Consider the following 27,896-nt stretch of genomic DNA (forward strand, 5'->3'; position numbering starts at 1 on the left):
CTCCTGCCCCTGCCATAGCCAAAGTCCTTCTTTCCTTCCCAGTACTTGGCCACAATCACACCGACAGAGAAGAAAACACAACGGCTTCCACATAGAGCCCTTCCCTTTCCCTGAGAGCACTGCCCAAACAGCTGGCTGTGTCACACATGCACACTGCCACACCAGGGGTTTAGTGTGACCCTGCCTTGCCTTGGCAGGCTCTCACAGCCACTGCTAGCCCAGGGGGCCAGCAGTGGATGCTGCTCCTGAAACAGCAGCCTCTGGCAGCTCTTACTATTCCTTACTTTTTGGATAGAAAAAGCCCAGCACCCAGTCCCTCACTGTAGCAGTGATCCCAGGAACTACACCTCATCCTACCAGCATCACAGCAAGCCCAGTGCAGGACAGATTCAGTTGAAACACTCACCTCCAGCAGCCCTCAGCATCAACTGGAACAAAGAAACTGCCCCACCATCACAGGCAGACAGCAGTGTGTAGTGTTTATCTCATAGCTGCCGAACGGCACTGCGTGCTCTATCTCCAGCGCAGAAATCCGCTCCTTCACAGCAGCTGTGTGCCTCTTTCAGCTCTCTCAGCAGTCCACGATGTGGCAGGATGCGATGGGAGGAGCAAGGAATGCCACAGCTCACGTGTATTTGTCTCACTTGCAAGAGAGTAGCCTTTCCCCAGCACCAGATGAGAAACACTTGAACCTACCTTAAGGGTAACGCCATACCTGTAGGACCTACTACTTATATTCCTGACATATGCAAGCAGAGATTTTAATCCCCCACTCTGTCAAGAAACTCATCCTTCCACAGCTGACTCCTGTATTCACCCAGGGAAGGCAGATGAATGAAATTCAGAGCAGACCGGACACACCAACAGTCCTATCCTTCAGCAATAAAACTCTGAAGGAAGCATCTAGACTTAAGCCTCCCCTCCCTCCTTTCCTCCCAGAACACCTCTTTTCTCTTGTTTTTTGTGCTATGCACAGGGCTTGTTGGGCTACTACCCACACAAACCACTGTGCCCTCCAGCCCAGCCTGTACTATGAGGTACAAGCCATGTCTTCTAGAAACACAGCACAGGCATCTTCCAAGGCAGGGTATGCCAGGATGGGGAGCTTAAAGCATTTCTCCTTCAAGGCCTCAATTTTGTAATTAGGTCAATGTAAGTAGAAAGGTTCTCCTGCATGGCAACCCTACACCTTCTTTCCCTTACTGTCACCCCCAGTTAGACCAGAGCATCCTGACCAGGGCTACCCTGCATCGGTGAGTGCTGATCTCCCTCTGCAGACCAGTCTGCATTGGAATTAGTGGTGGCTTATGGATTGCTCAGCAGATAAGAATCCCCAAGACAAGACACTTGCACAGAGTTATGGAAACCTACACAAGCCAGCCAGCAACTATCAGCTTCTTTAAGCCTTGCTTCTTTTTGCATGTTTTGTTCTAAATTGTTTTTCTCTTTGTTACAAAGATGCCCAGAACAACCTGCAGCAGCAGCACGATAGATCAGCAGGGAATCAAAATAGAAAAAATACATTGTCCACACAGGATAACTCAGAGTATTTTTATTTAACAAAAATATCTGTTTAATTAGAAACCAACAACATCCACATAGTTACAGGTTTTCCTAGGCATCACTGTTAACTCTGCATACAGCTTCAATCAGGCTCCACAGTCACCTCATCACCACAGCAACAGCAGAGCTCAGAACCTGAACGACATCCAGGTGTGGCTTCCATACCTTGTGGGCCTGAAGACATTCACAGTGTAACAAGCCTTTCTATTGTAGTTGCCACAGTTTCATTACTTTGGTACAAAAATCACTGCTATTGCTGTAAGTCATTAGTTAATTTGTGACTTGCTTTTAAAATAACTGGGCATCAAAGATTTGATCTCTGTATGAAAACTATGATTAAAATTGAGCTGGTCCTTTTGGTCACTTGACAGGAGTGCTGTGCACCCATTCCTCCTGCCTTGCTCCAACTGCCATCAGACCAAGGAACTCAAAGGACAGACTATCCCTGTCTCAGGACAGCTTGTCAGCTAGCATTTCATGGCTTCAGATTTTACTTTTTTTAAAAACAAAAAAAACACAGAGAAAGGAATATATACATGGGTGGCTTCAAGTTTCCATTTCAGGATAAGGCAGTTAAGTTTACATGTGTAAATGCCAGTGCAGCTGAACCCCTCTTTAGGGGGCTGTTTCAAGAGGCAGCATGCAGAAAGAAAATTTTTTGGGGAGTGGGCTCCCCTGAGCAGCTGGCCTGGAAGGGCTCCCTGGGTCCCAGGCAGCACATGCCAAACACATTAATCACGCAACTTGTGTAGTAAAGGCTCAGGCTCACAGAAAGTGATGGGAAATGTCCTAGCCAGGGGAAAAAACACCTTCCCAACCCCAATACTGTGAAATCTCCATGGCACTAAAAGCAGGTGATGAACCAAAGCTGCTTCTTCAGCTGAAAGAAGAAAGGAGTTCTAACAAACACACAGAGAGAAGGCACGGAGGGAAAGGTTGCATTGCACCTTCTTCCTTGCCAGCTGTCCTGTACACTTACACTCACCACAACCTGCACAGAAACAGGCACACTCCATAGGCATTTGTTTCTGTGCTGGTCATACTGCCTGAGTATCCAGGTGCCCAAGCCCAGGACAACTCTGTGCAACAACTCCTCAGTGTTGAAGCAATTTGAAAAAAAATAAATTATTTTTAAAAAACAATATGAGGCAAGTCCTAAATTGCTTAAACTGGACAAAAAAAAAAAAAAAATTGCCCACTCTAAACATTCATTGTTCTACTCATGTGGAAAGAAGAGGTAGAACTAGTGGACAGAGACCCACCAGAAGCATAAAGGCATTTTAAAATAACAGTAGAAAAATGACAGACCATAAATCATCATTTTCCAAAGCCTCAAGTAGTCATTCTGCTAACTACCATAATTGAAGGTGTCAATTTAATCACCACAGCCACAATTCTCTAAGGGCACAAAGAATAGCTTAAAATCCTGTGAGTTACCTTCCTTCTCAGTGCTATAATAACATACATCACCCCTGAAACAGTCCAGCCTGTGGGTTGTGAGGCAATGACTCCTGTAATCACAGGAGCCTGCAGCCCTAAGGGACAAAGGCAAAGTTATCCAAGGGTCCCATGGATTAGCACTTTGCCTATCTCAACTCCCTCTAAGTTACCCCTCCAGTTACAGTCCTTCCTGGACACAGCCCTTTGTGGAACAAGTAGTGCTGCTGACAGCCCATCCACCAGTGCCACAAATTGCCCCAAGACACAGTTATGTTTTTGGGGAAACACCATGATCAGCAAAGGTAAACCTCTGGCAGGAGGGATGACTGACAAAACAGGAGAAACAGTACAAGCTCCTCAAGGAAGCATGTGCATATGCAGAAACACAAGTGTACCAGTCCTCAAAACAGAGCATCCAGCACCACAGGGCAGCTTCAGCAAGAGCCACACTGCAGAGCACAGTCCTCAGGCCACCTCCTATCCCAGGCCTGGGGGTCTCCACAGAGAATCTGTTAGTGTGCCCTCATTTCTGCCCTGTAGCAGCACCTCATGACAGAGAGCAGCAGCTGACCAATCACAAAAGGGTCTGCAGATGTGTAAGGGTTAGACTAAAACCTCCCAAGGTTCTCATTCTTTGAGAAAACTTACTGTTCTTTGCTGCACATCCCATACATGCAACAGTAGAACAAAAGGCATTTTAGAAAGAAGATATTTGTTCTTACTTATGTAAGAGCTAATATATTTACCTTCTAAAACGTGCTACTAATATAGTATAAATATGGATCATATACCATTAAGGTGATTGCCTTGGGAAGAAAAGGCAGAGATTAAAAACAGACCTCTATCTTCATATGTAGTCACCAAGAGTCTCTGCTTAGTGCACTACTGGCTTTCAGGAGATCTGCTTTGCACCTGCTCTTGTCTTCTGTAAGCTTCTACAATACTGCAGATGCCACTGACCAAGAACACCAGTGAGATGGCCGCAAAGTAAGAGGCGTAAATCATGAACTGCAGAGAAAAGGAAAACAAAATAAAAACAAGTGGTTAAACCCAGCAGTTACCAAATTTACAGGAATGTTAATACAATAAATTAGTTCCCCTCCACTTCTAAAATACCACGATTCAGTGGTTATTTCTCTGTCAAATCCCAAATCCTTGACACAGAAACAGGTAGCTGAGAAGCTTTACAGCTTGGTTTATCTTCCTCCCTTCCCCACGTCCCATCAATAAAAGTAAGAGCATCTATCACACCTGGGTGAAGATGTCCAAGCCAAGCCCACTGGCATCCACAACAATCACAGTGAGCAGAGTCTGAAGTGCCAAGGCAATGAAAGTATTGACCCCAAACACCAGGGCATACCGCTCCACACTGAGATTTGTAGCAATCTGGAACCTGGAAAGAAAAGGACAACCAGACACATCAGGGAAAAAGCAGAGGAATGCATGAATGGCAGGAACATTTCTGGACAGAACAACTATGCAACCTGAGGAGTTACATTGACTGGTTTCATATTTTCCACAGCTAAATTACCTTGCACAGATAGTGTCCTTTTCCAAATAGATTCACGATGGACTAACTGATAAGCTAGAAGAGGCCCACAGACACATGCAACCCATTTTTAAAAAACAACCAACCAACCCAACCCACCACTAAGGGAGCTCTGTGGCTTTCAGTGTTACTGAAGCAGCCCTGCTGTCTGATGTGAAGGGTCTCGTCATGTGGAGAAGATGCAATGCACTCTGATCCCAGAGAGCAGTTGGCAATCTCAAACCTTCAGTCTGTTGCTGTATGGTCCATAACCTTTTGCATCCTTCTAACCAGAACTCCCTTTGCAGTGGCCAGATTCAGCATCATCCCTCTCCTTGTGCTTGAGCTGTCTTGGAGTGACTTTGTGGTTCAAAACCAGCTATGCTTTCCTCCCCAAAATGACAAATAACATTGAAGTAGTTTTCCTACACATTAGGGGAAGTTGATGCTTCAATCCAGGCAAAGCATTGTTCTTTCCTCATCCGTTAACACTTCACTCCAGCCACGTTTATGAAAAACATCCCCCTAGCAACCAGCACTATCTAATATTTAGAACTAGTCACTTCAGTATCACGAGACTTTTAAGGCTTGGGCACACTGCCAGCCAAATATATCTCCATGCCTCAGTTTCCAACCTGAATCACAACACAAACCCTTGCAACAGGCTCTTGTTACACAGGAAAGGCACCGCTTTGACACCAGCTGTAACCTTGAGAGCAGTTTATGTTACAGACATACTCACGTTGCTATTGTGATTAGCATCATGTAGATGATTCTGAAGATGACATAGGATGCGTAGCACACCCACATGTTATGAACAGTGTCCATGACATACACAGCAGCAGCAATAAGAAAGGAGAACAGGGCAAGTGCCACTTCACCCCACATTGCCCAGGATGTTTTTATGTGACCCACAACAACGACTGCAACAGCTCCTGTGAGGGAAGGAAAGCATAAATCTTAGTAATTACAGTTGGAACAATTTGGAGATGGTGCACTCGGAGCTCTACAGCCCCTGACAGCCAAACATAATTGAAGCGGAGGACACAAATGGGAACACCTCAGCAGCTCGCCTTCCTGAGCCCTCCCTCACTTGGAACACTGCTGTAAACTCCCATTTACTTTTACAGAAACAGGAAAAAAAATACATAGGTCAATGCTGATTGCCTCTAAAGTCTCCTGTCTGGCTCCAGAAGCACGACAGCCCCAGGCCTCAGACTACTGCCACTCACTCCTTTGTGCTTCACTGTGGCAGTGCTGTCAATACTTGGGCAATTTCTGTTGAGAAATGCAAACCCTGGTTCTCAAAAGCACTCACCTACTTATTTAGTGGTGCCTTAGCAGAGGCTAGGAGGGAGAAAGACACTACTCACTTTAATGCACAGCTGTTAGAGCTCTCTCCCAGGAAGCAGAAAAACCTACACTTACTGTCATCTGCATACTGGGCTGTAAGATTAAGACGAGTAGTCCAAATCCACATCTCCTGGGATGCAGCCTAATCACAGGTTATAAACATGCAGTACTGATTGTGCAAGAACAGTCCTTTACAACGCAGACAGGTTTGTAACTCTGGCTGGATTTTATGAAGGGGGAATGGGGATAAAAGACAAATCATAGGATGGGAAAGCACGTGGTATTTCAAGCAATTCAATAAGCAGACAAGGTGTGTTTCATGCACTATCCTAGTTCCAGCTACTGAGAAGTCTAAATACATATTACGTTAATAGAAAATTCCAATTCAAGGAGGCCTTGTTCTGCAAACAAGCCAAATAGCAACCAACAGCATAATGACTGCACACAACAAACCAGACAAACAGCATACTGACAAAGGGAGGTTTACAGGACATCTCTGAAACAGGATTGTGTCAGCAGTAGACCACTGTACAAGAGTGCTACAGTGCAGTATCTGAGCTCTTTGTAACCCTTAGCTGGCATGCTATCTTGGAAAACTTGTAGGCACACCAAGACTCCTTATGTACCACCAGTTTGCACAAGCCTGCAATCCTGTCAGACCTTACATCAATCTTGCAGACTGGTGAAGAAGGGCACGATGCTAAAGGAAAGGATTTATTTTCTCCCACTAAAGTCTGACTAATATTTTGTTCTTTGGAAGTCTGGCTCTGCCAGTAGCAAAACTCTGAAATGCAAAAAGAAGCTCAGTCCTAGAGCATTCCTCCTACTGTCTCAGCAATTCTGAAATCTGAGAACAGACATGAAGATCTCATGGCAATTCACGAAATTGTACTCTCCCTATGTGCCAAGGTTATATCAGCCCTACACCTAATTAAGATATTCAGCCTCTGTTCTTCAATGAGACACATTCAGCTGACCAGTGGTTTCACAACCCAGTCTGATAAAGGATTGCCACACTCTGAAGAAGGTGCAAGGGATGCAAGCAACAGGTAGCTGATCTCCCAAGAAGGAATACTAATTCTCTTTCCCAGGACAGGGAGCAGACAGCTACATGAGTCACCATGCCCTTCTGCAGGGCAGGGATGAAAACCTTATGCAAAGGTTGCCAAACGTTGCTCCTAACTGAGCACAGAATGACTAAGAGCAATGAAAATGGCAAATCAGATCTGGGATGCAGCAAGAGAGGTATTTCTAATACAGGGAGAAGAGTGAACAGCATGTTCTTATATTAAGTCTGAGGCCTCACTGAATAAAGTTGAGTGCAATTCAGACTATCCATCTTCAAAAAGAATGCTACTCAAGCCAGGTTTGGTGCAAAGATGGGCTATTAAGGAGGAGAACAAAGAGTTGAACTTTACCAAAGAACAACTAGAAAAACCTGGCTCATCTGGCCCAGACTAAACTGTCTAACATACAGTCTTGGCATGACATCAGAGATAAATAAATAGCTCATTAATAAATTCAAACTGGAAATCAGAAGTTAGAGCATTTGCACTAGCACCTAGGAAGTCAGGTCACTGCATGCTCATTCTTAACAGGCATTAGGACTTCCAGTCCTGTCACACACTTCAAGCTTTTAGTTGTGACTATTACTTCATTATACTTTGCTTCCTTCAAGCAATTAATCTCTATCAACTGGAAGGATTCTGTCTTTTGATCAGCTCAGGCTAATTTGCCTGAAAACATCACCCAAAATGATTCAACTATTTATAAAAATGATACTTGAGGAAAAAGAATCAAAATGGGAAACTAAAAACTTCAGTCTTACAAGAGTTTAGGTCCATTGTTCACAGGCCTTTTTAAAAAGGACCTTGTTATCAAAGGTCTTCATTATAAGGTTTGAGGAATACCCTTCTCCCCGTTGATTTTTTTTTTTTTTTAATTTTTTAAATTGTGCTGCTATTAGGCCACATTATGGGTCTTTTCCTTGATACCAGTTTTTCTCCTTCTGGGACAAAGGTAGGATGGTAGAGGAAGCCAATCCAAACAAGTAGTAAGAGCCACAGGTTCATGCTAGAGTGGAGAAACAGTGTATGACAGCCAGCTATTTAAGGGCAGGTTTAGCACGCCAAGGACTGAGTAGACAAAGTCATCAAGTTGGAAATAGTTTCAAACCCAACCAACAATGGATTGTGTACCACCTTTTAGAACTATAAACCAGCCACAGCTTCCTACTGAATTTCAAGAAGGGGCTGAGCACACCCAAGGAAGCACTAATAATTTGGTTTCTTTTGCCCCCAAGTAGGTGATGTCCACAGCAGATGATGGAACAATGACTCCATCAATGAAAAGGGACATGCTACAGCAACACCTAGAAAACCTCTGTAAGGGTATGTTAGCTATTTTAAAAAGGTAATGTCCTAGTTCTGGTAATGAAAAAGTATTAAACAACTTCATAAACAAATGCTTGTATTGACTGACCTACCTGTCCCTTTCAAGTCAACCAACTTCTTTCATCTTAATAGCTTCTGCTCCTAAGAGTGCCGAAATGACTAACCATGGCTCACTGCATGCTGGCTGCATACAGGAAACCTTCACAGGCTCCTGGAGAAAAACCAAATGCACAGGATCCCATGTCTGAGTGGCTAAAACAAACATAACCCCACTGTCATGGTGACAGCCAAGAGCACAGAGTCAGCCACATGCCTGGAGCCTTGTGCCAAGTATTTCAGAATGAAGATTGCCTTGGGAGGTTCCTCTAAACACCTACATACTGGATAACAAGAATCAAGGCTGCTTCAATGACTAACTCACACTGAACACCCTACCTGTGCATGTCAGGGAAGACTCACTCCAAATGCCAGGGTTTACCTCTCCTGCATGTTTGGGAGAATGCATGGCACTTTCAAATCATGTTCTAGTGACCTTGAGGGAAACAAGACATTTCAGCAGAGCAGGAGCTAAGAAGGAAGCTTACCCAGGAGCGTCGAGGCTGCCTCCACAGCACCATTGTAGATGTCCGTGCTGTGAGAAGGCAGCACCATCTCCCACAGGCCCTGAGCGTAGTTGATGACCTGAAAGTAGCCACAGGTGGACAGTGCCCACCACACGGACCAGCAGAGCATGGTCCTGGAGGAGTAGCACTGCAGGAAGTCCCGCCAGAGATCTTTCAGCACCTTTATGATGTCTACTTTCTGCTTCTGTGTAAATTGGAGAAGGAAGGGGGGGAGAAATGTTAAGTCTTTGCTTATGAACACTTCACACTGCTCCACAAAATTGCCCCTTTCAGGTGGTCTGATCACTGGTGAGTGACAATACCACTCTTGGACACAAACTCCCACAGAGCAATGAATAAAAAGCTTTCCCATCCCACAGTCTGTGCCAAGCAGGGCCATACCCTTACATGCAGAGGAAGGGTTCGGTCCCAAGTTCACTCTCCATCTCTGGCTCTCTCCAGCAGACAGCAGGGACTGCCACACGTTATGTGAGCAACTGAAGGGTACCAGAGAAGAAACACCAGAGAACAGGACAGAATATCCACTTTGACAAGACAGGATCAGAAGCCAGCCATTTACATCATAAAGGCAAAATGTATCACTGACACTTCTAAGTCCTGATTCTAATTCAATCAAATTTTGTAGCACAGAGAACTGTATCTGTCCCCAAATAAACTGATTTTCTTTAGGACAGGCATTGAGAGTCTATAAATACTCAAAGAAGCAATCTCATTACCACACACTCTACCCCTGTTAAAGCTCACCAGGGCTTCAAGACGGTGAGAGATGTCAGGTGGGGATCTAAAGGGAAACAGAAGCTACTTCCACCAGACACTGCTGTTGCAAATGGCAGGTCCTGCACATACAAGTGCCCTGACAAATGGCAGGAGATAAAAAATGAAGCTTTCCACTCCGAATCTCTCTAGAAAGAGCATGAAAGGGGGCAGATCCTCAAAAATAATTGAAAATAGATCAATTCTAGCAACAGGGGATTAAAGTAATCAAAATTGCTTTTTACATACGGACTGTTACAGTCCTGTTCTTTACCACTTTATGTCAACAGCAGTAGTGGAAAAGAGCATGTCTTTACTTTGTAGACAAAAATTCCTGGTTACATTTGCTGCATGCACACATTTACAGACATAGTGTAGACTCTGTAGGGCAAGACCCTTCTAGTCTGAGTAGGAGGAACAGTTACTTAATGTGAGACTGGGCAGAGCCCCAAGGCCCACCCAGCACCTCAGGCCCCTGTGACCTTGGATTCCCTGCAGGGAAACATACAACATTGTCACAGGACTGAGCTATTGCACATTGTGCTGTCACATGTCCAATTTCAGAGTGGTTTCCAGACAGCGGCAGCAACTTTGAGCTCTTGGCATTATGCCCTTTCCCCGGGGGAAATCATGCAATGTGTTCCTGGGAAAGACTATTTTCCATAAGCAATAAAATTAATTTCAAAAGGTTTCTACGAAAACCCCAAAAGACCACAGCCTGAAACCTGTCCTGAACTTCCTTTCTTCCACCCTTCACTTGTCACTGACTTCTAAGCATCTTTATGAAACACCACACAGTCCCACTGGTGCCTTGCCAATGGCATAACTCTTGCCCTGCATGTGGATACTGTGAAAAATGTTTTTGTGATTTGTGTCAGCTGGCAATGGAATCAGCAAATGCTTGTATCTGCTGTGTCGAAAGTGGATGCATTCCCTGGGATAACTACAAAGAATGGTTTTGAAACTTTCTGACCAAATAGCCAAATAAAGCAGTGAATGAGAAAATAGAAGGACTATAGGAGAGTAAAGAGCTGAGGTAGCAAGACAACTGATGCTTAGAATAAAACGGAGGAAGCTGTGGTAAAGCTAAGGGATATCGCAACAAAGCAACTAAATGCTTATGTATAATAAAAAGCTTGATGCACTTGATAAAATAATGTAGCAGATACCAGTGTAAAGCCTCCCTCCAGATGCCCACAAGGACAGGAAGCCAACAACCACCTGAAAGATTATGAAATTACTGATCCCCACTTATTGATATTTGCTGATTTGGACTAACACAAGCACACTGGAAAATGCTTTGTAGGCTTAAAAACAGAATATATACTCTGGTCAATTTGTAGTAGTGTGTGCCATTAGTGGAGCGGTGACTCCCTGGCCACCCAGCGCTGTTTGCTTGCTTTCTTTAAAATAAAAATATAGAAATAAAATTCGGTTTGGCTATGGAAATTTTATATCAATACCATTCCTCCAAAACACAACTGAACAACTTGGGGAAGTGAACTTGTGGCAATGCGACTTTACACATAACTCCCACATAGGTGATTTCACATCATCTGTGAATTTTCACATTGTCAGCTCAAGTTTAGGCACAGGAGAACAACAGAAGGGAATGGTCACACACAATGCAAAAACTGGTTTGGCTGCTCAGCTCCAGGCGAGTGTCTGGTAAGGCAGAAAGGCCCACCTGCCCTGCCCTGGCAGTGCCTCTTCAGTACAATTATTCCTACAGCCATCTATCTATGTTTGTGAAATATGGTCACTGTTACCTCAGCAAGAAGGACAATCATCACACTCCAGTGCTTCTCAGCCTTCAGAACCTGGTGTAAGTGACCTCAGGGGAGTTAGGCAGGTGTACTCTCTCCCTTTCTAAACTTTTCTCCACTACTTTAGTACTACATGTACTCTCACAGGAGAGGAGTAAGGTAAACAAAAGGGATGGATAAGTTAAATGTTTATGGCACAATTTGTTTTAACAAATACCCTTCAACATGCAAGCATAGCTTGGGTAAAAATATCCTTGGTCACACAAGATCATACTGGATGGGGCAGGATTAAGTCCCTGGAATGTTAATACCTTTAATTCTCAGCTGTAGCTGGAGAAGCAGAAAGCAGCCCTGGATGCTGCCTCCCCTAAACCAGCTAACTGTGGCTTACTTGCTAAGAAATACTCACTGCTGACTAATCCAGCAGCTGCGCTTACCTTCTGGCTTGTCCTCAGAACCAGCATGACCTCCTTCTGTCTGAGGAGCAAGGCTGGCCTTTCCCCAGGGCCTCCAATCCCCCTGCCAGGAATCTCGACATATATGCATTTCCTGGAGCAATGAGGTCAGCAGGGACATGCCCAGCAGGCAACTACACACTCATACTGGGCCCCAAAATTGGAGGCTGCTCACCCATGGTGGGACCCAGCACATCCCTCCACCAAGCAGGGGTCCCTGCACTTGTTTCCATACAAACAACTTTGCCAAGTTACGCAGCCCACAAAAAGTCAGGGCACGACCTTGGTGTTCTCAGGGGCTGCATTAAGCTGATATCATGCACAGGTGCTTCCTGCAATTTATCCACATTCTGTCTTCTATTACTAATCAATGTCTGCTTCTAAGTGCCCCCAAGAACTACTGCAGTTTCCTTCCTAGAACAACTTCCTTCCAGGATCATGCGATAAACCCCCATTATTACACAACATATTGCAGCACAACTTTTACAATAGTTGGAGTAACAATATCAAGATCTGAGTACACAAAGAATTGCCTCTTTTCTTCAAGTTACTGGGTGCACCCAGAAGCACACACTGTTTGGACATATACTCAAGGTTTAGTGTCCCAAAATGTCCCTTGCTTTGTACCATTGGATGGCAATCTGGTGCCCAGAACATTCAAACTGCAGCCTTGGTGAGACATGAAGAGCAATTTCAGAAAAACTAAGGAGCAGCCTGGCATGCTCAAACAGCAAAAGGATACCAGTAATAACTCTCCCTGTTCCATAAATAAGGAAGAGGGATATGTAAAGGGATACTTTTTTGCTGTTAGATATGACTTCTCTACTGCTCCATACTATACGCATGTGTGACAATCATATCAGTATGGCATCTTCTACTCACATAAACTCAGGGCACAACTCACCTGTTGCTCTGCTGAATGACCCTCCCCATCTAAGGGAACTTTTGTCTCATCCTCCCAGCCAGGTGCCCTCTGCACATCGGGATGATCTTGGACAACCGCTCCATTTTTACAGTCCATGACCTTCATTTCACAGCTAAGCCGCTGACTTGAGAGGTGGTGAAAGAAAAGGCTTTTTTGTGGCATGGGCAGGAACCACGCCGTGGCAAAGGCAATGGATATGCTGGTTAAGGAGATAACGTTCAAGCTGAAGAGGGACCATCCCGCCACTGACACAAGGACCTGCCCAGACACCGAGCCCACTGTGTAGCCCACTAGGGTCGCACTTCGGCAGTAGCTGGTGACCTTCTGGTACAGGTTGATATCGACGACGCTGTAGATGTAGGAATAATAGGCGATGTCGGTGGCAGTCCCCATCCCGTAGAAGAACTCAAGAAGCTGGATGGCCCGCAACCCCTGGGCGTACAGCAGCAGGAACCAGGTGACGATGAGGCTCAGGCCCTGCAGCAGGACCACAGGCTTGTACCGCAGGTAGTCCGTGGCCAGGAACACGGGGAAGAGCAGCGCCAGGTAGGAGTAAGTCCACACCGGGTAAATCTCGTTGAATACCTGGGAAAAGACGGCGGTAACCGCCAGCACTCCCGTACTGCCAACAAAGCACAGATATACAGACACACAGACAGATACACACCCCGCGAGGGGGCCTAGGGGGAGGAAGGCAGCCGGGGACGCGGTACCTGGGTCTCGGAGAGGTTCTTGTGCGGCCCCAGCAGGTACCGCGTGAGGAAGGGCTCCGACGGCCGCACGCTGCAGAAGAAGCCGTAGGCGCAGAGCAGCGCCGTAGGCAGCGCCCAGCAGCAGGCGCTGCCGCTGGCAGCCCGGGTGGAGCGCCGCGCCGGCCGCCCCCCGTGCGAGTCCGCCATGCCGGGCCGGGCCGGGCCGGGGCCGAGGGCGCCGGTGGCGGGTGCGTCCCGGTCACCGCCCGAGAACCGGCCCCGGCCCGCGGCGCTGCGCCCCGCGCTGATTGGCCAGCGCGCGCGGGGCGGGCAGCACGCTGCGCTCGGATTGGGTAGGCCGCCCCGTGGGCGGGGCCGGCGGCGCGCACGCGGGAGGAGCGGGGCGGGGCGTGCCGCTGTCCTCACGGGCCGCCTGCCCTCAGCGCTCCGCTCGGCGGCTCCTGCGGGGTAGGGGCGAGCCGCCCTCGGACGGTGCTCCCGCCGGCTCTGCCGGGCCTGGCGGGCCTTTCCTGGCCCGGACGCGTTCGGCCGCTCACCCCTGCCGCTTTCTTCCCTTTCGCGAGATAAGAGCTTGAATCACTTCTGCTGTTTAATAAAGCAGCACCTTGTGGTCCAACCATAAGAAATATTAGATAAGTGGGGAAAATAAAACTATTGCATTCGAAGTCATTATCTAAAGTTTTGCCCAGTCTACTGTTCCTAGAGCCTTCCCAATCCTCCGAATTATTTGCTGTTTTTCTGCTCAATCAATTTCTTTTCGTCTACTTGGTTTGCCTTTGCTCCACTTCCTTACCTCCATTACTTTGCTACCACTCCTAGGGCTTCCCACTTTATACCTACAGTTTGTTCTGCAACCTGGCTGATGCCAGAAAGAATCCACACCGGGGGTAGGCCTCCCACCTGTGCAATTGCATATCATGCCTCCTAGGCATCTGGGTATACGGAGTTGGGTGGGAAAGAACAAGTTCTTCTCAGCCCCAGAACAGATTCCTTGTAGTACAGAATTTTACTACTATCTATTACTATTATATATTTATTACTATTCTATTACTGTAATTACCATAATCCTGCCTTAGTAGACATAGCTACAAAGAGGATTTGGGCTGTAAGATTACTCAGCTGTCTGTAAAACACAGCTAAATATTTTGGCCTTGATCATCGGACATCAGTGGTTTGCTGCTTTCTGGCTATCTTCCAAGTCTAGCAAAATTTTCTTTCTATTGTTCTCCACGTTCTCTTCTGTAGAAAACATGTAAGATTTATTAGGAAAAAAATAATGATATTGCCATTTCACTACCCTTTAGCTTGAAGCAAAACTCTACCTACAAAGAATCAGTTCCTGCTAATATTGGCATTCATTTCAGCCACAGGCAAGGAACAGCCGATCTTTTCAAAGAGCATGGTTAGAGTCAAATGAGCCGAAACGATGACTGCTAAACACGCTGCCAGGGGTTCCCTCTCACTTAGCAGTCCTCTGGCCTGCTGGCAGGCAGCCCAGGAGCAGGTAATAAAGGGATGTGGGCTGTGAGCAAGGTGCTGTGCACCCTCTGACCAGTCAGGGCCATCCAGGGCCGGAGGAAAGAACACAACCTTGGGGTTCTTGGTGTGCCCTGCCTAGAGGCGACAGCTCCCACACATCCAGGCTGCTCACAGGATCTCATGGACGGCCTTGCTCTTTGCCAAAACAACAATCCTTAGAATTGTGCCACTGGAGCTCAAGTGCTGTTTCCAGCGGATTAGAATGAGTCTCATCGCTTCAGCCCTTTTCCTTAGAAAATAATACACAGTCAGTCAGGTAACCTAGATTTCTTCTCCAAAAACTGGAACAGAAAAAGAAACTGCGAAATTTTGACTTAAGTACTCCATGTTTTCTCAGGGTTTCGGTTTTGTTCTCAAAAGAACTCACCTTGTTTTATTTTCATGGAATATTTTCAGCTTTTGGGAACAAGATAAAATTTTATTTCCTGATTTTTTACTTCTATCTTTTCTTTCTTAGCCTTCCTTCACATTTTCCATCTCCCCACTCTACTAGAAAATGTAAGGAAAGGTTAAATGTGTTTGATAGTAAAAACATCCACACTTCCAATATTTTTTTCTAAGATGGAAGACATAAACTGTGAAAAGTAGGATTTCTCACACTTTCCTTAATCTTACCTATTTCCTTCTTCTCTCAGCTCTGGACTGCAGTGTATTGTGGAGAAATTAATAAAATATATGTGCATGACACGTTCTCCTAAAGTCTTGCCAAGTTGTTTAGAAAAAATCTTCTGTAAATTAAAAACTTTAAAAACAGCACTCTTGTGAAGCTGCTGTTCAGAATGTTTCCTCAGTATGTGAGAGCACTAAGATAGTATAAGTATTTCAGAAGCTATCCAGAAGGAGAAAATAAAACAGATTTATTCCTTCCTGAGCATGGAAGAAACAAAGGCACAGAAATGTGACAAACAGAGCAACCACTTTTTTTTTATTATTTTGGCCATTGTAACTAATCTGAGGAAGTAAACTCCATTAACTAGTATCTATGTTGAAATGAAACAGAATTAGCAAGAACAAAACAAAAATCCAAATGATTTCTGAAATGCAGGCTGATTAGTTTTAGATCAAAGATTGTAGATTGTAGCTATCTGTTAGAACAGTAGACGGGATATAACTTTGAAAGGTCTGTGTCTTCCACTTCCAACCCCCAGTTGATCATTTGATAATATGGGGGGTTTCAACCGAAAACTCATAAATATTATGCAGTCAAAAAGGGTGAATTTAAAACTCCTGTACATGGGGGTGGAGGGGGGGTGGGGTGGGGGAAATGCAGCCTTGTAGTTCACTGCAGCACAGCTGATACAGAAGCCAGTCCAAGCTTCCAGGACCTGCAGAAGTGTAAGGACAGCCATCTCTCCAAAATACAGGAGTCATTAAGAGATAAGTTACTATCAAAAGCCTCTGGCAGAGAACTTCCCTTCTGCCCCACACACCACAGCAAGCTCCGCATTGAGTCCAATGCAGACTGAAGCCGGGAGCTGTTAGAGATGAGGCATTCATGGCTGAATTTGAGGAATTACTTGCCACAGGAAATCAGAATCACTCCTGGGCTAATATGGGTCATGTTGTACAGCACTATACATTTCCATTATGGATGTAAGAGTTTAAAATATTTTGCAGTCAGCTACATGATGAAAAAATGGAAAAGCCACTCAAGTATGCTACAAACAGTGGAATAATTTTCATGGGAAGTGAAAAGAGAGTGCAATAGTGATGTTACAAAGAAAAACAAGCACTTAGAAGAAACATACCCTGTACTTTTATTAAATGAAGAAGCAAATAGGTTGGTCTGAATTATTTGGTGCTTGGTCTATGTAGGTGACAGTGGGCTTAACACAGTGTTGCTCCTATTAGGAATGGTGTTACAGATGTGCCCAGGAACCCTGAGAATGATCCCATGGCCTGTTTTGGAGAGTGCTGTACAAACATTCAATGGAGTCCCTGCCTGGAGGAGATTGTAATTAAAGCATGATTCAAGCACTGGGTGTAACAAACAAATGGAGAATGGGGCACAGTAATGATAGGAAAGTGTAGGTGGTTATGATGCAGAGCTAGCTGGAGTAAACACAGCAAGGAGAATATTTTACACTGATTAAGAGGAGTTACTGACTCATACAAAACAGCAGTTGGTCCATATAGGACAGTGCTGCATCTAATTTCTGTGGTACTTCATAGTAACATTGATAAACAGTCTTCCCTAGCACATATGTGGGCATGGGCAGAGCCTTTCTCTTCCTCTCTCAGGTATGTGCCAAAAAAATCTTCTTCTGTCATGAAAGACACCTTATGAGTGTGAGTGCTTGTGAAGTTGCAAGCCCTCCTTTTGTCCCTTAGCACCATCCTAAAATTTTGATAAATCCACCAGTGTTTATGGCCATTTCAAGGAGCACAGGAGGATGCTCAAACGTTGGTTATTTGTCTGGAGTCCTGACTACACACCCATTTGATGCTTTTTCTGCAGAGCTCTCTTGGCACTTCACTCGGACATACTCTTGTCATGCACCCTCACGGACATCTCTAATGTAAGAAGAGCCCCAAAGCCCAGATTCACCTTTGCATCTGTGCTAATGAACAGTTCAGGTTTCTGAGTGGATGTGGAAACAGGATCTGCATTAGCTCTAATCCATGGGTAATATGCAGCTTTCTCTCCACCATGCTTTGCTATGCCAGCAGTGTGGAGGGAACCATCCAGTCTGCAGAACCTTGGTGAAGGTGAGCTGTACCAGCCTCAGTGCAGGTATCCCTGCAGTGCAGGTGTTACTTGCAGAACAACCAGCAGAAAAACTGGCAAAAATGGAGGTTACATCTCCTCTAAAAGGCAGAGGTGTCTGTACCCATCCACATGAGACTGCCTGCATCTTTATCCTGTACAAACCTGTCTGGATACTGGACTTCTGCATTAGGCTCTGAAAAAACTACTGTGGTGCTGCTGTCAGTATCTATTTCAGAGATGCTCAACTGTCTTCACACATAGTTCCAACTCCTCTTCCAACCAAGTGCAGACATAACCAGTTTCACTGTCTGTCTAAGGACAACCTCTGCCAGCACCTCTGGAAAAAACATGGAAACCCTTGGTTGCACCTGGTAAAGGTGGTTGTGAGTGAAGCACAAGGCTTCAAAGCACAGTCACCCATGTGCTACTGTCGCTTGCAGATGGTCAACTTCGGACACCCTGCAGCCTCTTGGAAGCTGAAATGAGCATTAGCAGGCAGCAACTCCATTGTGATGCTGTTTGGGGCTAAAAGCAGTGGACTTTGGACCTTTGGATTAAAAGGCCAGTATGAAGGCATCTGTCCAGATTTGTGAAGAAATCTTTTGCTGTATTACTCAGAACTTTGGCACCACATTTCTCCCTCAGTCCAAGAGTTTATGTTTGTTAACCTTCATGCTGTCACATGCATCTTTAGTCTCTGAGAAAACTGCAGGAATTCTTGCTCTCCTTGTGTATTTTGCAAATAATCTCAACATTCACAGAATTTCATTCCACAGTGTGTAAAAGGTTGTGCAGGACTGGCTGTTTTAACCACAGATTTTCAAAAGCATTGGCAAATTCAATCTAAGATGGCTGCTAAATAAAATTAAATTACTTTGTGTATGTGTTCCTGCTAGGATAGAGTTAATTTTCTTCACAGCAGCCTGTATAGTGCTGTGCTGTCCTGTGTTTTTTTTGACTACACTAGGACTGATAACACATTGTTTTAGCTGGTACTGGCAGTGTTTGCTCAGCACCAAGGCCTTTTCTTTTCCCCACCCTGCCCCACTTCTCAGGAGTCCGGGGCTGCACAAGAGGCTGGGAGAGGACACAGCTGAGCCGGGGGATGTAATATCCCAGGCCGTGTGACACTGTGCTCAGCAGGAAATGCAGGGGGAAAGGAGAAGGATGAAGGGGGAATATTCAGAGTTTTGGTCTTTGTCTTCCCAAGGAACTGTCAGGTGTGTCGAGGCCCTGGTTGCCTGGGAGCAGCTGAACACTTGCCTGTTGATGAGAAGTGGCAAATTAATTCCTTATTTTGCCTTACTTGAATGCATAGCTTTGATTTGCCTATCAGACTGCCTTTATATAAACCTGCAAGTTTCCTCTCTTTTGCTCTTCCAATCCTCTCCCCCAGCCTGCCAGGGGAAAGCCATCAAGTGACTGGCTGCCAGCTGGGGCCAACCTACTTCAGTCCTTTTTGGTGTCCAGTGTGAGACGAGGATTTTGAGATAACACCCCTGATCAGAGTGTGCTAAGTAGAATTTATACCTCTTATTGGCAGGAGTTCATACTTTTTGCTTTATTGTATATATGAGTCTGGCACATTACTGACTGGTTTGGACTTTTGCATTATTGTAGCATTATCATCTCACTCTGCTGTGCAAGGAACCATTTTGTTATCAGCAATGGCCACATATCTGAGGGCCCAGACATCCCTGCTCTACCAGGCAGGAACACCACTGGAATGGGGCTAATTCCCATCACAGTTGCCCAGAGGGTATTGTGGCTCAGATTTGTGACTAGGGCAGTGTTCATAACACCAGGGTGTTTTAGGTGTCAAGGCCTTAGCTTTTTACCTCTCTGCCCTGCCAGTGAGTAGGCTGGGCATTGACAAGGGGCTGGAGAAGAAATGCAAGAAGGACAGCTGATCCCAGCTAACCAAAGTACTGTTCACTAGTAAGCAGAAGCAGAATCTTCAGCTTGTAAAATTGATGCAGATGGACTGTGTCATGCTCCTGCAATCAGTTTTGCAGTTATGTAACTTTACACAGAATTACACATATGTATGAGTATATAGATGTATATATAAAGAACTAATTACTTATTTAGAACATTGAAGATCACTGCCTTCTAAAAAATAATTTCACAGTTATCACATAAAAACTTGGTTCTGCTGACTGTTTTCCAAGGTAAAACCTCATTCCAAAGTTTACATGTCTTTCTTCCTTTTTTTTAGTGAATATGGCTTGTGTTGCAATTTCATGGTTGTGTCAAACAAAAATAAATTAAGCACAATTACATAATACTAATAAACCAGCCTTTAAAGATGAAGCAATTACTCATACTGTTTCACCATTTGTAATTAATTATAACTGGCACTGAAAATTTTACTTTCCTGTTGCAAACCTTCACTATTACCAGAGCTACCACTGTAGAGGCAAATATACAAAATAAAATGTTGATGCCTTTCATGCTACAATATTATCTTTATTTTTCAGTGGAAAATTACAACAGTTTGTGACATAGTAAAAAAGGAAAAAAATTAGAAGAACATATTTGTTTAGTTTTTACACTTTTTTTCACTCTTGTTCTATACCTTCTCTTTAAAATGCATGCTCTGTAAGAGAAGGAAATTAAAAACGACTGAAATAAAACTGGCTAACACCATCCAAGGTTCAGAGACAAACTACTAAAAATCCAGCCTGCTGAATGGTACCTAGTGTGATAAGTGAAGTGCTGCAAAGAAACAATTAACAGGATAAAATTACAGAACACTACTGAAAGCTTAGCTAAAATTCTGCTGGAATAATAAATTCATGGATGGTGTATCTATTTTCAGATGTAGTTATCCTGAGAAAAATCCATGTAAAATTTATGCACAAGAGTATTTCCATTAGTGAAAACACTGTTAAATTGTAAGAAAAGATGCAGCTGTTTCTGTAACCCAGTTTCATCTAACCCTCCTCTGCCACCCTCAGGCTGTACTGTCACTGAACAGCTGCAGTTCTCAAAGCTTTCCTCATCAAGGGAACTCCCTGTTCCAACAGTCTAAAAGTGTATATGGGACTGAGCACCAGGAGTTCTGAATTCTTGTTTTGGTTCTCCAATTGCTGTTCTATGACCTGCCAGGTTAAATCACTTCCCTACTCCTTTCTGGGATGGAAAGGCAGTGCTGACCCCTTTTTTTTCCTTTCCAGGGCACTGAAGATGAATTCTGTGAAATCCACATCATTCAGGTGTGTTGAGTATGCAAGAACCAAACCAACAATGCCAACACACATTCTCGGAGAAGGGGTTGCACATACCTCAGTGCTGAGACATGTCCTGCCTTTGACACAGTGTAGGTGAAAGACATGTGGAGGAGAGGTCACCCCTACAATCATTTCTCACCAAGGCACTGCTGGAACACAGCACTACAGCTCCAGATCAGCACTGGTTTTCCCTCTCAGCCTTATCTATGGAAAACATTCACCTGCTATAGCTTTCTGTTCCTCACCTGTGCTGCAAAAGCATTACAAAATTGAGATAGTCAGGGCTCAGGATCAAGGCCAGAGTCTCCATTCCTAGGGATTTAGGACTTAAAATTAAGTAAAAAGTAAGACAGAGTACTGGTTATAATGAAGAAGTGATAATACTAATCAGAAGGGACTAGTATTTCTTCCAGAGAAAATAAGCTGAAAAGGGCCTTTCCCAGGGAAAAGAGGCTATTCTCTAAAGTGTGTATTTGTAGGAATGAAACACCTGCCAGAGAAATCTCTCAATCCTGCTGGTAAAACATTATGTTCCTTTGACAAAGCACACATCCAAACTGTGTGACTGTTTTAAGAGCTTCTTAACAAATAGGTTGTTCTGCATGATGACTGCTGGCAGGTTAAGAGCGCACAGACTCATCAATCCTTTTCACAGCCAGACCCCCTCCAAAATTACAGCCATAGAGTTCTACCCGAAGGGCAATCCCACGGTACCATGTTTTTGGAACAATGCGGATGAACCGGGACAGGATGGGCGGGTTAAAAAAATTCTTGACATGCCCATTGCTGTTTGCATTACCCAAGAAAACCTGCAAATATACAAACACAATTAGTTAAAAGGTGGCATTTCAAAAAAACCCTGCATTTAATTTTTATCACATTTCCAAGCCGTTGCATTAGTCACACCCAGGGTAGATGGACTGGCTCATTTCTGGTTTTAAATAAGACCACAACAAGTCTCTTCCTAATGTGCTGGGTTGAAAGTAGTTCCGGCCAGCAACAGCTGAGTCTGAATGGATTAAACAGCCTCTGTTTCCATCCACACTAGAAAATTTGCCATTCTCATTTCTAATGGATCAAACATCCAAACTCCCCTTATTTCACCACTGGTAATAGTTCTTGTGGGTTAAGTTGGTGTAAGGTAATACAGGAAAAAATACAAAGTACTGTTTCTGCTTTGTGGGTACCTGAAGTTACCCAGTTCTGCTATAGCAATACTGCTCACTAACATTAATTTGACTTAAAATATCAGGGCACAAATAAAAGCCAAGAAGAGGCCCTGGGGAATCCATTATTCACTCAAATTAAATGTCCTTGTGCATTCAAACTAAATGTTCTCCTTTACAAACAGTGTCAGCTCCTTTTATCACAATGTTGGCTGCATTCTCTGCAGATACAGTGTTCATTCCTTTTATTATGATTAATCATGATGACTAAAATCAGATGGATACTGTGACATTATCTGTAGTAACCCCAGCTCCCTAGCACTTTACAGTCCAGTGAGAATATCAATTTGACTGGGCATTCTGCCTGTGAGCCATGACTGTGTCCAGCACCTAAAACCAAACAATTCAATTCAAAACAACAAAACAATTCCATTGCCCGGGCTACCAGTGATACCTTTGGCATTGAGCTTGAATCCTCTATGTAGGATTTCCACTCAGAGCCTTCATTGCTGTACAGAAGAACATAGGTTTTCACAAAGTTTTCAGCTGACATGGACGTCACCCCCTGCGTAGCAATAGCAGTGATCTTCTTTACTGTGAGGAGATCAATTTGCAGCCACTGTTGATTGTTGTTAAACTACAATTGATATGAAAGTTTGTGTATTAGCAAGCATGTAAATATCTGTATTTGCTTAATGAAAAATCTTGTTCACAGTTAGTTAAAACTGTATCAAAATGCATCAAAACTGTATCAAAGAAGTCCAGAAGAATAAAGCTGAGGCAAGTCACAAGCATTCTTCATGACTTATATATTTCACTTCATCACTGCAGGTAGTGTATTTGGAGTCTGAAGATTTATGCTTTAATTTCCAATACACAATGAAATATAACAGAGATTTACCTCCAGTGTGTTAAAATCTAACATAATACTAATACCAAACGCTTATACAAAAGAGCAGCTTGCAGCAAATCTCAAGGTGCTTTGTGAAGAAATGCAGCTCCATTTCAAAGACACAGAAGCTCACATGCCTTGCGCTGAAGGTCACCCACCCCCACATCCACTAGGCTGCACCACCTATAAGTCAACCCAGAATGAGATTCTTTAACCCCTTAGAGACAAATATTCAAATTGCACTCATCTCCTGAAATTAAACAGGCTATTCCCACAGGGAAGTTCTGCAGACTGTGGCCCAGAGGAGACCATCCATCTCTCAAACTATGTCACTGCTGTTGCCAGAAGCTCAACAAGTTTTCTGCTGAGAAGTTGAGTGGTGATCTTCCCAAAGGATGGTTGTGAAGTGACCCTATAATGCTCAGCACTGGCCAGAGCATGCAGGAAACACCACAACCACACAGGCAGCACCAGTTTATTAACCAGCTGCCCCTGCTGCCTTTCCTGTTGTTCTCTTGTTACCTTGGCTCGCCAGGCATTTATCTTTCCATTCTGATTGAGACGAGCAAGTGAAGCATCCCATGTGTTAAACCAGGATGTCTTTGTAGATGAGGCTGTGATCTGGGTATTCTTGATCTCTCCACTTTCCATTCCAAGTGGCAAAGAGCAGCCTGTTGAGAGGAGCACTGCATCATCTCCAGTACACCCAAGTGGCCAGAGTGAAAGCAACAATGTTGGAACGGAGAAGACCCACAGTTTTAGTTTCATTTAAAGTATTAGGCAAAAAAATTGTCAGGATGGAAGCAGCTGACCAATTCTTACCATCTACTTCGCAGCCCAGAAGCTCCATGCGAAGAGTAGGCCTGTTGTAGACCTCGGTGGGGTAGAGTCTGATGTACCTAGCAATAATAGGGGGATCAATGATGTTCTCTTTTACCTCATAGGCATTGGAATTGCCTTCAAAAATCTGTTTAAAAGAAAAAAGAAAAACAGGGAAAAACCCACACATAATTTAATGCAAACATAAGTTTAGATGCTGAAAGCCTGCTCTGTTACAAATGTAAACTTTTTTATGCCCTTAGCCCTATCCACAGTGACAGCACAGCCTATGCTGCAGGGCTATTTGAAATATCTCATGGTCCCATCTTAGCATATTTGGAAGTGTCTGAAGGGCTCAGTTTAAATAAGCAATGGGTTTTTTTTATGCAAGTCTATAAAAATACATGAGCAAAGAGGCAAAAGGAGAGGTAAAAGACAACAGGCTGGGAGTTGTACCACAGAAACCTCAGTGTAAATTGAAGGGAGCTGTAATAGGTAGGGCTGGAGCAGCTGGTGTAAGATGAACCTCTTTCAGTGTACAACCACACTCACCACACAGGCCTTCTGCAAGCAAATCAGACAGTGCAACATTCAGCTCCTGGGACAGATCAAAGCAAGGGATGAGAAGCAGAATCTAATCCCAAATGAGGTAAGGGCTTGATTTTTAGTTCCTGCTTCAAAAACTGCCAGGAGCTTAGGAAATAATAGTAGGGAGAGATGCCTGTGAGAAAGCCAGACTCCACACAGTCAAGGTCACAAGGCCAGTCCAAATCCAAGTCCAGGCAGTGCCTCGCCTTACAATCTGTCTTCTAGTCCAAATTTCATTAGTTTGGTAAATGCCCTTTGGGGCTTCAAGATGTACCTATTAGGGCTCCAAAGGCCATAATTTTTCCACTCTTTCTTAACATTAAATAAGACCCACTGCATCACTCAGTGATGCTGCCTAGGTTGTTGCAAACCCCATGGCACAGACAGACCTTTCCTGTTGGCGAGCTGTCTCCTTTGAAGGTGTTCCATGTCCGTTTGTCTTTGCTGTAAACAAGAAAATACTTCTGGATGTACAAGGACTTAAAAAACTGCTTGGCTCCCTGTGTCTGTATCCCAGTGAGCAAAACTTGTCTTCGAAAGTCCACCTAGGAACAGCAAAGAGTGTTTATAAAGTCAATAATGCACAGCAAAACCCATATAATTCTTTGGCATTTTAATATGCACAACACTAACATTCTCTAAAGGAATAATAGTTATCAGAGTATCTATCAGAGATCTATCAAATTAATGCTTTCTCATTTCATTTGTGGTTTTGCGTGTGCATTTAATTTCAGAGGCCATTTTACAGGGTTCAGCACTGCATCACAAAGGCACCTCAAAAGACTCTGTGTGTCTGTGGTAGGCACAACTCCCCCCCGCCCCATTTTACAGATAGGTCAAGGAGCACAGAGAAATTAAAGGCTCACGCTTTTAGAAGCCACCTCTAATTTTGGATACATAGGCTGCAGAAAGGCACATGATATTCTGAAGTGCTGAAAAGCCACCACTCTTGCTAATACCATGTCTAAGCACTTAGCACATAAAAACAAATCTGGAATGTGGGCCCATCAGCAGTGAAACTCATTCTTTGGGACATGCCCTCCACACTTCTGCATGCTTCACTGCAGTAACCTCAGCCTCTCACCACCACAGCGCCTGTTAAATTCTTTATCTTCCCAATGTTATTTCCATCTCCACATCAGATCTCTCAATCTTCTCCCCCTACATCACTTCCACTAACTTGACAGCATGTCAAGTGTTACCAAGTCAAACGCAACAGCCACTGCTGAACTTATCTTCCAACCAATTTTAATGAGATTTATAATAAATCAACTATTCTCCCCAAACTTGGGTGCAAACTGGTTATGTAGTACAAAAGTCATTGGGATGGCAGAAAAACACAGAAGTGAGGTGATTGAATGACAGAGAGCTTGAAGTCATAATTATAAGCTTAGTTTCCCTGTGAAGACAACAGAGCTTTGTCATGTGGGACAGCAGCATACAAATCAGGCAAAAACTATCTAAATCAAGGCTTGAGGATGTTACACTTTAAATGATTACTTAACAAACATATACATACGAATATGTACTGCTAGATAGACAAAAGAAAAATAAAGTAGTAGAAAAAATTACTCCATTTATCTACAAATCTAAATTGTGAGGGTAACTGTCCAGTCAAACAGCAGCAGACACCGAGTTACCCCAGGGAAGAAGAACAGTTCATGGAATCAACAACCTTGCCACATCTTTTCAGTCTTCCCCAACAGTCTTCTCAGTGACAAGAGCAGTCTGACCTTCTAAAATAAGCTGTAGGAAAATCATAACTCAATGATGTTGTACTTTACCTGGATCCAAGGGAGTTCTTCCTCTACTGTAGTACTCCAAGCATTGTGTGTTCCATAATTATTTAATCGGGCTAACTTAGGCTCCCAATAGTCTAGAGAGAAAATATGAATAAAGCAAGAATTTTAACATGTGTTGAAAAAACATAAACTAAGGCTATTATTAGCTTTGAGTGTGCCATTTCCCACCCCCCACCCAAAGGATTAAAAAAAATTAAGAAAAAATACAAACAAGAGACTCTAAAACCATAGTCTAGGATAATTTGGACACGATCAGCAACTGAAAGTCATCTGTACCCTGCAAAGCTTTAAAGTTGGCAAAATTACAAAAATAGTAATCTTTAAGGTAATATACTGTCTGTTAATTTGAAACCAGGGTCAAGAGTTTGCTAAACAAGTTTTGGTCCCCAGCAGGATCAGACGCAAAATGTGCTCTACATTCATGGAAGAGAGCTCCCCTGTGCATAAAAAGGTTTCCAAGTTAAACACTGGAATAGAATCTCAGAACAGCTTTCATGTCTTTATAACATTCTATAGGGAAACAAAGAAAGAAAGTCAAATAAAAAAAAAAATTAGGTTTTACAAAATAAGTAATTTATTTTTTATTTCAAGGGAAAGGATGGGCATTCTTCCATGTGTGTGTAACCTGTATACCTTGATCTGACACTGTCCATGTAAAATTCTTAGAAAATTCTCTAAGTCATGATCCCAGTTTTGTACCTCAGATAAACTTGACAAATTAAAGACTCTGTAATTGCTCTGGATGCTAGGGTTCCCAGGTCTTTCATGACAGATATATTTTGTCCTTTCACATCTCATACCACATGCAAATCTCAAAAGCTTTTTGAATGCTTGGTGTTATTTTCAAGCAGGGAACCCAAGGGAAAAGAAGAATACTGGATTTGTTCCTGATCACCCAGCAGGCCACAGATGGAGCACTCCCTGACTCTCAAGCTTGTGTCACTGATAGCAGACCTGTGATACTTATAATATAATGATGACGACTACCTAACAGAGCTCCCAGTCTCCACTTGCAGCACTGGAGAGACTTTTAGCCTGACACTAAAAGGCACTGCTGAACTGATCTTGAAAGACATCGGGGAAGCCAAAAGAAGACTTTTGGAACTGCAACATTTTGCTGGGGTGTTCAGGGACCTTTTCAGCGATAAACTCACCTATGTGATGTGAAGCATCAATCTGCGAATCGAGTATAACTCCACTTGCCAGGCCCATTGGAATCCTGCACTCTGAAGGGAGCACAGTAAGTGTGTTGTTAAAGAAAATGAGGGCTATTCCAATATACAGTCTGGTGAAATCTAAGTCAACATCACTCAGGACAATAGTGTAATTCTAGTGCACTATTAATTATAATAATGGTTATTATTATTACCTAGTAATTCAATAACATCACTCTCTTCCCAGAGAAGTCTAAATTAATCTCTGCAATTTCTCTCAACACATTAATCCACTGGTCACTGTAGGGAAACCTCAAATTCAAAGCTAGCATGCTAAAGGAATAAACATAGTGTGCTAAATAATTCAAAGCTAGCATTGCTGGAAGCTAAAAATTTTTTCTAGAACAAATTTACAGTAACCACACCACCATGTACTTAAATGTGGATAATTTCCAAAGTTTTTTTTTTTTTTTTTTTTTTT

The 27,896-nt window shown here is 43.7% G+C and overlaps 2 protein-coding genes across 3 annotated transcripts in view; both read right to left on the reverse strand.

Moving 5' to 3' along the window:
- Positions 1–1,537: 1,537 nt before the first annotated feature.
- Positions 1,538–13,787, reverse strand: SLC19A2 (solute carrier family 19 member 2). The gene is made up of 6 exons (XM_002189733.6): positions 13,513–13,787; positions 12,779–13,384; positions 8,862–9,084; positions 5,274–5,466; positions 4,255–4,396; positions 1,538–4,011 (listed from the first exon to the last, which is right to left on the reverse strand). Exons 1-6 carry the CDS (start codon positions 13,696–13,698, stop codon positions 3,886–3,888), a joined length of 1,476 nt encoding a protein of 491 aa, XP_002189769.5. The 5' UTR covers positions 13,699–13,787; the 3' UTR covers positions 1,538–3,885.
- Positions 13,788–20,209: 6,422 nt separating this feature from the next.
- Positions 20,210–27,896, reverse strand: part of F5 (coagulation factor V) — a 36,793-nt gene continuing 29,106 nt past the window's right edge. For both annotated transcript variants that reach the window (XM_072924977.1, XM_030265428.4), the window contains 7 exons: positions 27,416–27,487; positions 26,244–26,335; positions 24,849–25,004; positions 23,875–24,019; positions 23,575–23,723; positions 22,615–22,797; positions 20,210–21,803 (listed from right to left, as the gene is read on the reverse strand). In XM_072924977.1, coding sequence (XP_072781078.1) covers positions 21,615–21,803; positions 22,615–22,797; positions 23,575–23,723; positions 23,875–24,019; positions 24,849–25,004; positions 26,244–26,335; positions 27,416–27,487 — 986 coding nt within the window. In that variant the 3' untranslated portion in view covers positions 20,210–21,614. The remainder of the gene's footprint in view (positions 21,804–22,614; positions 22,798–23,574; positions 23,724–23,874; positions 24,020–24,848; positions 25,005–26,243; positions 26,336–27,415; positions 27,488–27,896) is intronic.

Source organism: Taeniopygia guttata, chromosome 1 (genome assembly GCF_048771995.1).
Source record: "Taeniopygia guttata chromosome 1, bTaeGut7.mat, whole genome shotgun sequence".
NCBI classification, from domain to species: domain Eukaryota; kingdom Metazoa; phylum Chordata; class Aves; order Passeriformes; family Estrildidae; genus Taeniopygia; species Taeniopygia guttata.